The sequence below is a fragment of the Siphateles boraxobius genome, unplaced genomic scaffold (assembly GCF_051911475.1).
Source record: "Siphateles boraxobius isolate OS27281-9 unplaced genomic scaffold, OSU_SipBor_1 16, whole genome shotgun sequence".
Classification (NCBI taxonomy): Eukaryota; Metazoa; Chordata; class Actinopteri; order Cypriniformes; family Leuciscidae; genus Siphateles; species Siphateles boraxobius.
In genome coordinates, this window is record NW_027508766.1 from 12,694,266 (window position 1) to 12,711,264 (window position 16,999).

Sequence of the window (16,999 nt, forward strand, 5' to 3'; positions counted from 1 at the left end):
ACAAAAAGTACTTCATTAGTATAAAATGCTTAATTTCAACCATATTTAAAGAAACTGTTCAAAAGCATGTGACTGTTTTCTTCCTTTGTCCCCCCTTTATTCTTTTCTATCCCAAGACCTGGAAATCTGTGGCATTGACTCTCATCAGGTGTCCTTCCTGTATCAATCTCTGATCTTGAAGTCTGGTTAAGGGGGAGTGAGAGAAACAGAGAGAGAGAGAGAGAAGGAGAGGAGAACAGCGATAACACCAAGACAGGATGCTCTCTGTGCAATCCGATAGCCTCGCCAAAAACATCCTGACCTCAGCCCCCCCTCCTACTTCTCTCCGTTTCTTTCCTCCTTTCCTTTTCATCTGTGTTTATGATTAAAAACTCTGTATCTCAGAGCATTAAAAGGTTATGTAAAACCAAAACATTTACCTGAAAAGGAAAATTTTGTCATTATGGACTATATATTTTCTGTGGATGAAATTTAATATTTTCCATTTAATACTGGTTGATGGTAACTGCATGCGTCAAGCTCTAATAAATAAATAGATAAATGAACTACAAAAAATAATTAAATAAAATGAATGCAATAGATTTGTGTAGGACTGAAATACAAGATATATTCTAATCATAATATAATATCAAGAACTTTAGGGACCAATGACACAAAATATCACTGGTGCTCAGATGCATTACTTTTATGATGCTTTTCTTGTACTTTTTTGGAGCTTGATAGATATGAATGGTCATTGTATGGAGAATAGCTGCATTAAGACTCGTGAAAAATGTAAGAGCACATACACTCACCAATAAGACTTATTTTTCATAAACAAACCTTTGGAATAACTATATATGTATGTTATACTATTTGATATGATGCCTTGTTAACATCAAAACTTTTTTTTTTTTTTAATAAACAGAAAAAGAGAACAGAGAAGTTTCTGGTTTGAGAAGTACCTTGACTCATTCTTTCAGCGTTTGGCATGAAAGCCCATATGCATGTGAGCCTCTGGTTTCCTCAAGGGGGAGAACTTACTCAACCCACAAGTACTGAATGACTAATGTCACTGTGCCCCCCTCCGTCTGCCCCGAATGACACGCCCATTACTTTCCTCACCCGCTTTTTTTCTCATTTTCTCCTCCACTTCTCCTCAGGCCCTCACACTATCTTCAATAATTGATCAACCCACCCAAGGTCCAGACAGCAGCCATTAACTGCAGCAGTATGGTCTCACTCAGTCACATCAACTGTTAGCCAAGTCCTTTTCCCAAAAAATCTTTTTTTCTTCTTCTCCAGACCAGACTGAGGAACTAAAAATGTCTGTTTCTGTGACAAAGTGTCATCCTGTGAAAGGATGTGAGGACTCTTGTTGACTGTTCAGAGAGTTTATAGAGAGACAAGTTACAACACAGAAGACAAATAGAACAACCTGAAACTAGTCAAAGTTACTTTATGTCAAACTGCAAACTGCTTTCCAGGCTTTCCTGACTTTTATTTTTTTTTCTATAAGGGGGACAAATGTAAATGTCAAACCTAAAGAACATTTATTGATCTTGCAGTAAAACAAGCGTCTATGTAACTGGCACCAATACGATCAATACAACTACAGTATCTGCTATGCATAATATATCTGCCTGTTTTTGTGTGTTCCTGACTTGATTCTGTTTCACGGCCAGAGAAATGGAGATACAAAACAGAACGTATTTCTAATTGTTCAATTTTAAACGCATTAACATAATTAGTTTGAAGAACACTAACACACACAAAAAGACAAATTAATTATTTTTTTTAGAATTTAGTGTCATCCATGTAGAAGAAAAGCTGGTTTGGTCTAGTTTGCTGGATTTAGAGGGGTTTTGGGCACTTGGAACTAGAAAACTATCTTACCAATCAGCTAAACTAGCTGAAAACCAGCTTGGCCAGAATTGGAGTTTTCTACACAGGATCTCAGTGATCTGAGAGCCGAGTTGAAAAGGAAAACTACTAGCTAAGGCACGAAGGGCCCCTGGAGGGCCATATTCTACCTCTGTGTTGACTCCACCTAAAGCCCTGAAGCATGTGGCATCATTCCACCATTGCCATCTCTGCGTGTTTGTGTTCTCCACCCACCCTGCCCCTGCTAAAGTAATATTCCACTGCCGTAAGCAAGAGGCGGCAGCATGCAAGGGCGCCGACAATTAGCGTGCGCACACCACCTACTTAGTCTATTTTAGTTCGAAATAACCCATCAAACTTCTGTGAAGGAAGCTGTCTAGAGTTAGTTTTTGGCTCCTTCTGGTCAGCGTGACTCACCTGTCTGTTGCGTTCATCCATAATCCGTGTGATCTGAATCTTTTTCCTCCCCATTGTCCCCGTCTTTTCGTCTCTCTCTTTCACCAATGAACTTTATTCTTTTGTCCCTCTGTTTTTGCTTGCGATTTCTTCGAACCAGGCTTTCTTCTCTTGACTTCCTCCGCTCACTTCAAAGATTCCAGTAGCTGTACCTGTGAAAGCCAGAAAGAAAAAGGCATTAAGTCAGATGAAAAATGGCAAAACCGCAACGTTAAAAAACAGGGAAAGGCAGAGTCTGAGCCACATGGGACAGCAAATAAAGACAAAAGAATCCGTAGACGTTTCGAGGCAGCGCTGTTTTCTGCCATCAATATCATGCAAATCAGATTCTCGCACTTCGGCTGCGACTATGAGGGTAGACAGCATTGTCATGCTCTCTCTAGTCACAGAGAATTTGACAGTGTTTTGGAAGTGCCACTAACTTAACAGCTCTAATCATTTGCAGTGTAACGTTTACTGTCACCTGAACGACAAACAGCGGCACTTTCCTAAACAACGCCGGTGTAACATCGTATAGAATTGTCACTAGCATGCTGAACGAACACAGTGGTATTTCCCTTTTAGCTGAAATTTTGTGTGAACGCAAAAAAACTGTGGCTGAGCTACATTGCCCCGAAAGATGAGGCTTTACTATCCACGTATCCAAGATTTGAAGAAGAACCTGAATGGAAACCAGGGCCATCCTGATTTAGCCCTCGTCAAACCCGCTCGGGAATACGATGCCGCTGTCACGTCACGGCTTCGCTCCGCTCTCCGTCTCTCAGGGAAAAAGGTGTGCGGGGCCTTTATCAGGCCCTCCTGCTGAGCCTTTTGAAAGGCTGCCCTCACCCGAGAAGCTAACCCAGGCTTTCTATAAAGTGCTCACAGCTCAGATCCACACAGTGCGAGAGCTCGGGATCACAGAACACACATGTGCGTGCACCGGTGTTTGTGTGTATGTGCGCACCTCTTTGGTGCCGTAAAGTAGGCCAACCCGATTCATCTCTGGGAGGAGCGGCAGAAGTGTTGTTGTGTTTTATTCTGACAGTAGAGGTGATAACGTCCCTCGTTATGCAAATGAGCGTCCCATTATTTAAGCTTTCTGTAATGCAGTAAAGCTGTCAGTGGTGTCACGTTAAAAGCCCTCCATTGCTTTCTCTTTATTCTCTGGCTCTTTTTCTTCTTTCTGAACCAGATTTCACCTGCCAGAGCAAGCAAGGAACATTGATGTAGATACACCTAAAGGATACGCTGCGCTTCTCACGTCTCTCTCCGCGCTGCCATGCTTCTCTCATTTATTAATAATCAAGTGTTTATGGGTGGAGTAGGGGTTTGAAAGTGTTCAAGAGACTTTTCCATGTCATATGAGTTAAACCGCAAGCAAACTCTAATTTCATTGGCTGAGATCCATCTTCATTTCATAGGATGCTACTAATTTACGAAATTCCACACATAATTGTTGGATTCCTTCAGTGTTGTTGAAATAGAGTTGTTAAATACATAGTTTCTTCTCTACAAATACAACCTTGTGCTGATGTTGATATAATGTTTTTTCCATTGTCTCTAATAATAACTGTGAATAAGATTACACTCTATTAGCATACAAACAAGAGCGCTCCGTACTTCACCAAGAGTTGTTAGCTGGACTGTTAGCAAGCACGTCTTAATGTGTATGTGGCGAAATCCGAAGCAGCTTGATCATTGTTTAGAGGACCACTGTAAACGACATAAAACAAGGAGCAAAACAAGTCGACTACAAGCTGGTGATAATGACTGGACGCCCGACGCCCGTGTAAATATTTACCTACTGTGCAGCCAGCAGAACCTGGCGTCACCGAGTGCGGTTTCGCTGTTCGCATTTGAAAGCTGATTAAGTAGTTAACTCAATCAAAACAGGGTCTTTGGCTGCGAATCCAAGAGGAGCTTCCTCATTGATAACGACAGGTCCGTAATGCCTGAGACAACCACGCCATAGTCTCAACATGGACCTGATGTGGCCTTACCTCATTTAAAACATTCTTTAATGGGCTTCATGGACACTGATTCCTGTTTACAGTGGCACCAACAATTATTAAAGTATGAACTTTATAGCATAAGAGTTGACAAAATATCAAACATGATGGTAGACCTTGATAGAATTTCACTTTTTAAAACCATTCATTCATTCTTTCATTTCTATTTTTTAAGTTTTTTACTTTATTTGCAGTAACCTCATATACAGCTTTGGACACTTTCAAACAAACACACAAACAAACAATGCAGTATTGTTATTATTTTTAAAGCATTGAAACATATTTGTACCTAAAAGTAAACATTTCAAAAAGAGAAAATAAAAAGTAATGCAATAAAAAGTACAATAGATAAAAGAAAATCAAAACAATTATACATCGAGATTAATACACATAAATAAACGATTTTGTTTAATTTAAATAAATTTAGAATTTAAATACATTTGTATTTATTTATGTATTGTTTATTTATTTATTGTCATAAAGTTAAATTAATGTGACGAGGTTTTGATATTTTATCTAATGCCTGCTACAGACTGTGATTTCAGCAATCCTATAGGATCATTACTTGTATATAAATAATGGCTAGGCTAGTAGGCTAATAGAAGAACGCAGGTTAGTACAGAAGAATAAAACGTAATACACATGCGCTAGTGGTATACAACTAGAGCAAGATTTATCGCACTTTTAGCAATTGTGTTTTTTATGAACGCTGGAAAAAAGAGGAGGAAGCGAAAGAGGAGAATATGGAGAGGCGGTCATGACTATGGTAAAAGAAACCAACTTGGCATGCCGATTTTGCAAATGGAGTTTGAGGTAAGAAGTTTTAAGTTTTAGTGCCATGTTTCATGACACTGTCAGAAAATGATCGCAGACTATCTTTGTTCGCAAGACCGCGATAACGTCCGTCTTTGAACCTCCCTTACTGTATGACGTAGGACCATCGTTTAGGAGCCACGGCCACAGAAATCATCACCATTGTTCATCTTTCGTCTGGGACAGCCCAAAAGTGTACAATGTGTTCCGGGCATAAAGCTCTCTCTCTCTCTCTCTCTCTCTCTCTCTCTCTCTCTCTCTCTCTCTCTCTCTCTCTCTCTCTCTCTCTCTCTCTACATCATCCCCTTCTTCACATGTACACATGCTCACACTCATCTGCTTTCAGATTACCACAGATGAGCACAATCCAATTTACACCAGTAAAGCCGAACTACAGTGCAGGCAAGTTGTGGTTGATCAGTAGCCAGCGGCGCTTTACGTGTAAATAAGGTTCGACTCTCATGCAATATCTGATCAAATAGGTCTGATGGAACAAATCAGACAAATACTATATGTGTTTAAGAATATGTGTGTGAGGAGGTTTTAAAGCTTATATGTGCAATTATACCAGAGAGAGAAAGAGTGAGGGGGAGAGGGACTGCTAACAGGCTTTCTCTGCATTGCTAAGCCAATTCACTAATCCACAGCCAAACCATATGGGTAGGGTGAGAGAGAGGGAGAGAGAGAGAGAGAGGGAGATAGTCAAGGGCCAGAAAGATCCCTCCCCCAAAAGAAGCTCAGGACATGTTTGGCAAAGTGTGACAGGCAGAAGAAAGCCTGGAAGAGGGGTCATCACCAGGGGCTGAAGGGTCATGAAGGGATGCTACAGGACAGAGAGGGAAAGATAAGACAAGTTAACCCACAACCTTTCTGCATTGATATATTGGACTCAAAGCAAAAGCACAAAGAGCAAACATGAGCGAAGGGAAAAAACCAAAGGAAAAGCAGAAAGATGTGAGCAAGTCTCTCTTGAGGAAAGGGAGGAGAGGCTGCCGTCCACCCTCCCATCTGTTAACCATGCCTCTCTTTCTCTGCCACAGAGCACAAGGGTGGTGGGGGAACGAGGAGAAATCGTGGGGGAAAAGGAGAGAGAGGTGGGGGTGCCGGCACTGGGATGTAATGAGGTGCTGTGTGTTTTTCTCTCTTTCTCTCCTTCTCTCTCTCTCCTTTTAAGAAGTGGAACTGTGAGGGCAATGAGTACGTTCATAAACAGGCACAATTCTGGGTCGGCTCGGTCCCTAGTGTTCCACCGCAAAAAAAAAAAGAAGAAATAAAAAAGTATATATATTTTGTACGCGATTGTATTGTCAAAGTCTTAATAAAGTGAATATGACTACTTCTCTGTGCTCAGCGATATAATTTTGTTGGGGGAAAAAGAAACAAAGCAATTTTTTATTTCTCCAAGGGGTCTCGTGTTGAGAATGAAAAATGATTAAGATGTAAATACCATGAATTAAAATTTGTAAAAAAAACAAAACAAAAAAAAAGTACAGAGATTTTATGTAATAATGAAACACTTGTTTTGATGAGATATACAACTCTGGCAGGTTTCGCTTTTATTGAGATCTGGCGCAATTTGGGGGGGGAGGGGGGCGGCGGATGGGGGGGGGGGGGGGTTGTAGGGGACAGAGCACCCACCACATTCAAGTCATCTGTATGTTATTATGACAATCAGACAGGAGCTGATCTTTTGAGAAATCGACCTCAGCACTATGTTGCCACCCTTTGTAAACTCTCTCGCTTCCACTTTCCCCGTTTTTCTTTTCTTTTCTTCACAGCACATCTGCAACACATTTGGTAGTAGTGTGTGCTTGAAAAAAGGGCAGTATCCTCTATCCTCGTGGGGAAATGCGGTCGCACAGATTTAAAATAACATATTATGGGCAAAAAGTAAACCTTTTAGGAGGTGCATGATACATTAAATAAACCCTCACTCTTTTAAAATAAACTGCCGTTTCCTTGAAGAGGTCAACAATTTTTAATATGTGTCTTATGAACAATTTGAATACAATGGCACACTTTTGAACCTTCTTGGATGTGACACTTTTTACAACATCGTAATCTTAAGAAATGTTCATGCTGTAATCATTGAAACTAAAATAATATTTATTTACTCCCATGTTTTTTTTTTCTTTTCTTTTACACACATTTTTATGTGTACATATTTAGGTGCGGCTGTTTGGTTTGCACTTAAATCGGGGCAGGGAGTCCATAGCGAGAGAGTTAACAGCCTATTGTCTGTATAAAGTCATTATGGTCAGTGCTTCTTAAGTGTGGCATAGTCTGCCTGAGGGACGAAGCTGATGAGTGCCCATAAATCTTTGGTGGAAAAGACACAGGATGGGTGACCTGAACCTGAGATCAGGATCAGTGTGGGAGGAACCCTGGCAGTGCAGATCTTAATGAGTGCTGGTAAATTCACATACACAGTAAAAAGTGTGTTCAACATTTTTACTGTATGTGAATTTTACAATTTTAATTAAGGTGGACAGGAATAAAAGGGACAGACTTTTTTGAGCTACAACGATATATCATATTTAGGTATATTTTCCTTTTTTTACAAGGCTGACTTTGGGCAAGTTGACAGAAATGTCACTAAAAATCTTCCACATTTTGTATCACAAATTGTTTTCTGACCAAATATAGAGTTCAAATGTAGTTACATAATTCTAGTTTGTTGCAAGTTTTTGTTAAGAAACCAATATAAAATAAATATTTATGTAATAAAAAAGATTTTGTGCTGAAAAAACAGTTAAGAAAAACATGTATAGTACTGTGGGACAATTATTCCAAAATTGATGTATATGTAAAAATACAAAATAAAAATTGAACAATTAATTCTGTGGATCAGCAGGAAAACAATCTGATGTTAAACTCTATTTTACTATGATGGAATTCAGATAGCATATCGCTTAACAAGTTTAAAGTTTGAAATTAATATTTGGACATTTAGTGCAGAAAAGTAGTTACGCAACACATACTATGATTTGGATTCCCCCTAATTTCCACCGACTGTATTTTGAATGCAATCTAAACATATTAAAAGCTATAGTAAGACACACATTCTCATTATTGTAAGGGAGCGTGGGTGTCTATCTGGACTCATCCATGGTCATCTACACCCCCACTGTATGACTGGATAGTGACAGGAAACATACATGCACACACACAGAATGGTGGAAGGATATGACATCAGCAGCCACAGACAATCAAAGGTGTAAAGGTGCTTCCTTTCCTAAACTGTTCCAGCGTACACAAAATGGGAACCAAAACTCCTGTGCTTCCTTCTCCAGGCCAGAAAATTTGAAAAAAAGAAGAGAAGAATAGAGAGAAAAAGAGTTGAGGGCTTGAGCCACAGCTGACTGTAAACAAACCGCCTCCACTGATGCAACCCCAGACAAAAAAAAAAAAAAAAAACCTTGTACTTTTTAAGCAATTAATGATGGCAAAAAATTTGATCACAAAGCTTAACAAACATAATAGCAGCGGATATGGTCGAAAAATCACTGCATCCACATTATTAGATTTCATCACACAAAACAACCTCGTTCTGTGATGGTAAAACAGATTTAACAGCCATTCTTATATTCCAAACGAGGGCTGCACAATATTGAAGAAAAATGCGATAAGTTATTCAGCCAAGAGCAGTGAGTGATTTTCTCTTTGTCTTTTGTGCATGATCCCAGCTATTGCAAGCAGTTGCGATATACATTATTGCGATATATACAATTGTGATATTTCGATAATTTCTATATATTGTGCAGCCCTATTCCAAACCATGCAAGTCATTTGTTTCTTCATAAACTAATTTCAACCCAAAGGAAAAAAGAGCAGAGATGAAGAGAGACATTTCCAAAATGTGAGATTTTATTAGTGTAAAATTATAGATGAACTGCTTTTCTGTTTTTGCAGTGATTAGTGAATAGCTCTTTTCAGGTGCTTTGCTAGATTAGGGCACTGGGTGGAGGGATTTATTTATGTGATACAGGGCACTCTTTCAGGACTCTGCTGGAATACCTTCCTTCTGTCTCTACAGGAATCAACAGCTAATTACTTAAATAGTTCTGCATGTACCTTAAAATAACACGCCGGCCCCTCTGACTTCCCCTCTCTTTGTCAAAACAGCTAAAATTCTTGGCATAGAATCATGTAAGAAATAAATATGACATGCTCTTGTCAGGTTTTTGGGTTTACACTGCATGGAGCAATATATGGTTTGAATCCAGATTTAAATCACCACTACCATTTTCTACTACTTAAAGTCATTTGTTGAGCTCTCTAAAGTTTATCGTTTTCCAGTAACATGTCAATCTCCAAAACAAACGCTGAAATCGAATACATCCATACTATCTACCTTTTTCCTGAAAGTCTCGGCCGACTCATAGTGAAATTATGCTTTATATTTTCGGTCTTGAGTGTTTCTAGTCAAATTAACGCATTTTCCGAGCTGATAATGTGATGTTAAACCTACGTTAAATGGTTTAAAAAAGCACATGGCTCCATAGTGCCATCACTTTACAGCGTCGTAATGACCATCTTTTGTGAGTAGCTCACCTGTCAAAGTTTAGCTACATTCAGACAAACAGATTGGCGCTCATATCCTACATACAGATACCGATCGGGTGAAGTTTGTGGGTTTTGTCCTCAAAATGATAAGAGCGCATTATATTATATGTACATTCTTTTCAGATTTGTGTTAAATCTTAACTCTGCTCTCATTGTAAGTTGTTCATAAAGTTTCTGTTTAATTCTTTCAGTTTCTCTTTTTACGCCATTGTAACAAGGGGTTCCTATGAAGACCAGAACAGGACAGCATACAAACAAGAAATCATAAAAAGTTAGAATCCATCATGGTGGCACTCATCATTTGTTTAGGTGGATATAATATGCGAAAAACTATCCCTTTTTTTTTTTACTATCCCAAGAGGCCATGGGAGAGGATTTATTAATGGCAGTGAAGCGACGCAACTGACGATGGTAGGTCACCTGACAGAAACAACATGGCGGATGAAGCACGTCCGAATTTCATTCATACTACCCACATTTATACTATATAGAACATACTTTTTTAACGGTCACGAAGTAAGTTAAATTCAAATGTAGAACCTACTCAGACAGTATGCGATTTCGGAGGACTTTGAAGCGAAAGATTCTAGCTACATCCACATTCATGAATATTTAATATACGTAGTAAATACTGAATTTATCGAAGCAATTTTACTGTTGAAATACATACTGTATGGATATGTGCCATGCATCTAACATGCTGATATTGACCTTTGACAGAAATTGCAGCAAAGGTGTTTTTTTTTTTAAAGTACAAATTGTTTTGGTACAGAGAGAACTTACACTTTACCACAGCCACACGGCTCTTTTTAAAAAGGTTTTTGTCTCATGCTAATTTGATGTATAGCTTTTTTAACAATTTGTAACAAGGAAGTATGGATACTCGATGCAAGATCTGATCTGGTCTTTCATATGGCGGCACATGACCAAGCACAACAGTGGAAAACAGAATGAAAGGGTGTTAACAGCAGTTGCATCCTTCATGAAGTCAGTAAACAGGGAAGTGTGGCCCACTAAAGCCAGAACCAGGGAAGGTGAGAGCTATCTTTCCATTAGCGACAGGGTGCTGGCCAAAGGAAAGCATGGCACAACATACTATGTCAACTCTAACTGAAAGAGGTACGCTGAAACCAGCTGCTCAGCTGACAGACACATACTGAGTGATGTCTGATCACTGTCCTGTTCTGGTCGGCCAGCTGTTAGTAAAGAAATAAGGGAAAATAACAGCCCTGACAGTGGCTCGGTCTTCTCGTGAACAGGGCAATGGCCCTATGGTGGGAATGCGTGGGTTTCTTTGGGTGGTTTCATCGGTCAGAATGCCGGAGACATTACCTCAAAGAATCTCTCAGACTTCTGGGTGAGTTCTTAGTACTGTGGAACAGAGTTAAAGAAAGAAAGGAGAACTGAAAAAATCAACTACGCAAGCATGTCAAAGAAAACTCTAAGACTACGTTCACATAGCCAGTGGTTGACATGAACAACCATATTTAGTAACAGGTGTGACTTTCAAATTGTTCTGTTCATATCTTACAGAAGTGAACTGATTAATGTCGGTAGAAGTTATTAACTAAAGACAAGCCCCTTTTAATTGTGAATATGTCTGTAACCATACTGACAGTGACTAAAGTAATTGCCAAACATGGTGACTTGTCAACACCATACAGTTACAAATGATACGACACAAATGCACAGTTGGTCTCACATTGTATTAACTAGTTGTTGTCTGACATGTAAGAGTCAGACCATTTATAGAAAGCAGTGTCAGTCTCGTTGAAACCTGAATTGTGTGTGAAGAGGTATATTGATTGCGATAAAAATGGAATGAAAAGGGTATTCAACAGCTGTGAAGAGTTGCATAGTTTATCTCGTTATAAAACTAGCCCAGACACAGCAACCACTATTCTGTACACTTATGGAGTCAAAACGTAGGTGTTCATTCTCCGCACTTGATAATTCCTATAATAAGCAGAGAACGACAATGTCTTGTAATGTTAGCCATGTTGTAGGGGGCGATAGTTAGGAGGGAAGACAAAGTCATGTGACCTTCCCCGCAACACCAGAAAGCATGGTCGGATGATCCTCTGATTATTTCATCGCACATTTTTTTCATCCCCTCTTCTCCCTCTGTACCACGGCATTCTAATCAGACTAATTAAAAGCTTTGTTCATTTGGAAATCTCCGATGACAATTTGTTTCACTCTACCCTACAGCGGTCCTGTGAAAAGAGAATTAAATTTGATCTTCTGACAGCAATTATTAAACGCTCCCTCCTGGCTTCAATTAAGCCCAGAGGCTAACGTGGCTCACCAGGCAAGAGCGAGGGCCAAGATACTTCCTTTGCCACTTTATCATCGCTCTCTCTCTCTTTCTTTTCATTGGAATTTTTTATTCATGTACAAAAATCTCACAGCAATGATTTAAAGATTGTTTATGTTTTTTTTTTTTTGGTTCCTTCTTGCCGTCGCCTTACAAGATGCTTGTTGAAGGGGCAGCAATGGGGTAAGGTGGAAAAGGGAAGTTGAGCAACCTCTCTCTGATCAATTGCCAGTGATTGCGAGAAAGTTCTTTTTATGAGTGATCTTTCAGTGATTATGGTGAAAGAGTTGGTGACCAGATGCTACTTTCACTTTCACTGTAGTCAAAAACAAGCAAAAAAAAAAAAAAAGTTAAAGGTCAGTCTGATATAGCAATATCATCAAATGTGTAATCTCAAGTATCATTTTCATATTTATAGTAAAAATGTTTTAGATTTTTTCAATATGTAGCTCTCAATTTTTCCGTTAAGGCAAATTCTCACTGCACCGACAGACGCTGATCAAAGGGAACCACAAATTCGTCAGGTTTTGTCAGCGCTGGTCGGCGGCTGTTTTCACTGATTGAACATGTTTGTCAGGTCTTGGAATGTCTCAGAAGTGACACTGCAATCCAGTGATTGTCGCCATTGGTCGGTGTCTGTCGGGGCGGTGTGGCTTTTATGGTTGGAAACTCAGCAATGCAAATACATACTTCTGACTGATCTGTGACCTGCTCTTGTAAGCAAATTATATAACTGAGAACCGCAGGGCCACAGTTTCCAACTTACAAAGCAATATTCCCAAATGACTGTTCGCTGTACCTACACTGACCAGAAAAATGAATCAATTTCTACCGTAACATCACACGTGGCATTTCTGACCCCCCTTGAGGTGACCTGAAGACATCTAAACTGATCACAAAACACATTTAGATATTTCAGGGAGAACATAATTTGAAGTTGAAACCTATTCAGCAAAGATGTCCTTCAAAAGTTGACCTGACTCTTTTTTTTTTTTTTTTTCACCCACCACATGTCTCTCTCACCGGTCCCAAAGCTCTGTGAGGAAACCGAGTAACCCAGATCGGGAGGAAGAGAGCGCGGAAGAGGAGATGAAGATTATGTGAGCCCAGACACTATCTCAAATCTCCTGTTGCAAAATTTTATGCCATTATTCCGCCCTCCCCGTCCTTGGTTTTCCAAAGTGATGTCACAGTTTGGTTTAAGCGCAAGCCGATCCGCTTGATTGTTGGAAGCATTGCTGCGCTGTTGACATTGCGGATCATTAAACTGTGATTGTTGCAGTTAGCGTTTGTCTAAACATGAGTGCCAATATGACTGGGTGACGCCTATCTCTCTTTCCTCCTCTCTAATGGTTTCTACTTGACTCACTCCTTGTATGGCCTCACATCTTTTTATGCAGGACTAGGGATGTGGACTAAATCGACTAGTTGGAGGTTCGCATGAATGACTAGTCGGCTTGTTTGATTAGGTTGTTTTCAGGTGCACCAAATGTTTCTTAGGCAGCCTTTTCAAAAGATGTGTTGAAAAACAGCTTGACGCACACTGGGGTTTTGAGACAAGTTTTTAAAAGAAGAGTTATTTTTAACTTGACATGTCATTTAAAAATCAACACTCATGGCGGGAAGCTCAAAAACAGATCGAGATGTGATCCAACGTCATATGATGCCCATCTGAATGCGTACGGCTGTGGCAACGATGCTTTAAAGGAAATTCATTTTAGATAATTGTTTTACTGTTCAAATTGTGTAACCATGAAAGTAAACCACACTGTATGCTAATAAAAGGATAAACGCTAAACATTTAAATAAGTAATTATATAAATGTAAATATTTATATTGATAAAAAAAAAAATAAAATAAAAAAAATATATATATATATATATATATATATATATTAATAAATAAATATATATATATATAAATATATATATACCTGTATATGTTCACATATTCACACATATATGTGTGTATGTAAATTACTTAACAAATATTGTTTTATTATTATGAAAAAAACATTAAATATTTAGATACATTTTATGATATATAAATACATATGAAATAAATATAAAATTTATATTAACAATATTTAAATATATAATAAATATAAAAAATCATGTCTCACAATTCGGATCTCTTTGGCTAAGATACCTGCATACCCCCCCCCTTTGGTGTCTTCACAGCTTGTAAAGGGGGACCAAGCAGCCCCGGGCCCAGTCTCTCATTATGGTTTCAGGATGCCGACGCATACCCCCCCACCCCCCGTTTGTAGTGGTGAGGGGAACCACCAGGGGCTGGCACAAGTTACTCCAGAACCGGCTCGGCCTGACCTCATCAAAGCACGCGCTCGTAATTTGTCACAGAAAGCAACCAATTAAGATGCGTTAAGGGATGAGGGAGGGGAGGGGAGGGTAGACGGGGCAAAAGCAGTGAAAAGATAGCATTTGATTAAAGAGTCAGCGCAGCTGTGGTGAATCAAAACGGTCCGGACTTTCAAAGAAAAACCTCAAACATGAACTGGAGGTTTAGAGCACAGAGCTAGTGTGATCAGATAAAGCACTGTTGGTTAACCCTTGATGAGGAAGAAAGAACAGACAGAAACAAGAGTAAATATTCGATTTTCACGATTTTCTTTTACTGGTAATACGCACACACGTTGAATGGAATAACTTAGTAACAAGCTTCTGGACCCGTCACAGAGGTGACCCTTCATGCCAAGCTCCTCCCACTTTGTTGTGTCAGTTATTTTTAGTTGACACAAAGATATTTATTTTAGTCGTTATATATGTATATATATATATATATATATATATATATATATATATATATATATATATATATATATATATATATATATATACATGTGTGTGTATATATATATATAGAGAGAGAGAGATAGTGCTAAGTTTCCTTTTAAGTGTAATTATTTAATTTTGTCCATGTTTCTGCCTCACAGTGACATTCAAGATGTCCTGCCAAGCATCACTGCAATTAATCTCGGTCTCTCCCCTGTGTGCACGAAGAAAATGTTCCACAACTTGTACCTTTTTTTTATTCTCCTATCAAATCCTCCATACAGGAGTATCCATGTGTAGCGTGTGATGTGTGCACGTGCATTTCACTACTTATTTATTTATTTTTTCAGGCTTTACCTTGTTGTTCAGTAGCGTGTCAGTGTTGCACGCATTTGCATAGCTTCCTTTACTGTGTGTTTCTTGTGTCTTGCAGCTGTGACGGGCCTGTTTTTTTTATATGTGATCAGAAAACAGTGACAGCAAAAGTTTTACGATGCAGCACACCGGATTAAACGGCTTCACTTTTCTGCTCGATGAAGGAGGAAAAAAAATGGTAGTCAAAAAAAAAAAAGGGAAAAATCTCTGCTCAGAGGAAGAATAAAATATTGTGAGATGCATATCATATGTTGTTTTTTCAGGCATTTATATAAAAAAATAATCACTCTTCTAATTGCTGTTATTCTGATGGTAATCGCTCACTCTAGCTAAATAATGACCGCTTCGCGATTTGACTCGATAAGAGCGGAAAAGAAAACAAGTGAAAGCAAGTGCTTACAGCCGGTGTTGTATAAATCAGGTCTGTGTGTGTGTTTTCCAGAGGCTTATCTACACCATCTTGCTTTCAGGAGGGGGGTGGGGGGTGGGAAAGTGCAGCCTGCAGAAGGTTGCGAAGGGAGGGAGGCTTTTTCTCAAGGCTCCAGCCACTCGGCAGCACAGGGATCGGCCAAGCGATCTCCCTCGGCTCCCGATCCAGCTGCAGCGTTCACATAACCCCAGCTGTCCCCCTCGGCTTATGATAGCACAACTTGTCTCTCCCTCCCTCCTTTGCGCTTGCACCCATGGACTTTTCCACTCCCTTCTGCACTGTTGGGCACACATCAGCCTACCACCCGGCCCCCCCCACCCCCCCTCCACCGTACGTTGTTTTTCTTATTCAGCATTGTATGTTTTTTTACAGGTTTCTTTTGCCCCCACCCCTGAGAAAAATCCAATGGCTGTTTGACCCTGAGAGTGCCCACCCCCCCCCCTCTTACCGAGCCTCCCTTTCCTTGCTCTGGCGCCGACATTGGGGACTGTCTTTCTCCTGTCTCCTCTTTCCTCCATCCTCCTATCCTATCATTGACTCTCCCTGGGTCTGCTCCCAGCTCCGGCGTTAGGCAGACGTTCCAGCTGCGCATTATCCCAAATAAACAACTCATTACACATGTAATTAACTGAGGGGGCTAGCCAAGCATCGGAAGCTAATCCACACCAGCATTCCCAGTCCTTCTCTTTTCCGATTCTGCTGGAGGGGAGATGGAGAAGAAAATAAAAGTGGGCTGCGTTCAGGACAAGGAAGAGAGAAAGTTAAAAAAGGATTTCGAATCGACTTCCCAACAAAATTAACCTTTTTTTTGCCCTCTCTCTGTCATTCTCCACAAATTGTTCTCGGCTCTTCCTTGTTTTCTCGACCATCTCAGAAGTGGGTCATCGACGAGCTGCCTAGCAGAACGTGGAGAAAAAAAAGTCTGCGCTTTCCTTAGTGAAAAACAGTTGTAGGCTTTTTACGAGCGGCCTGCTTATCCAATTAAACTGTCATAAACACATTAATATAACGGCACATGCCCGTTCAGGGAGAGAGGAAAAGAGGCTAACTGCCGCTTTATTAACATGAGGTTTCTTCACCTGCGCACTGAAGCTTGAGAAGAGCAGTTCCTCTTTCTTGCAAAAGATGATGATGGATCTAATAAGATTACACCTCCTACGTTAACAGGCCTGCAGAGCACAGCGCTTTTAATCTGACCTAGGTAACAATAACCTGAAGATAAAAGCAACCATGTCAATATAATGAAATTATGTCCATTGTGTGTCCTCTACTCTGGTGGGACCAATCCAAAGTTGTTGAAAGAGAAAATTGCATTAAAAGAAATGGTTGAGTGTAATTGGTTGAGTATATATTTTAGAGATCATTTTTGTGCATTTATAATGCAGATGCAAGTAAT

At 39.7% G+C, this 16,999-nt stretch overlaps 1 protein-coding gene across 14 annotated transcripts in view; it reads right to left on the reverse strand.

Annotated features, from left to right (window-relative positions):
* The window catches only part of mef2cb (myocyte enhancer factor 2cb), an 80,437-nt gene that overhangs the window by 44,308 nt on the left and 19,130 nt on the right, over positions 1–16,999 (reverse strand). For all 14 annotated transcript variants that reach the window (XM_077231625.1, XM_077231617.1, XM_077231620.1 and 11 more), the window contains one exon: positions 2,281–2,471. In XM_077231625.1, coding sequence (XP_077087740.1) covers positions 2,281–2,334 — 54 coding nt within the window. In that variant the 5' untranslated portion in view covers positions 2,335–2,471. The remainder of the gene's footprint in view (positions 1–2,280; positions 2,472–16,999) is intronic.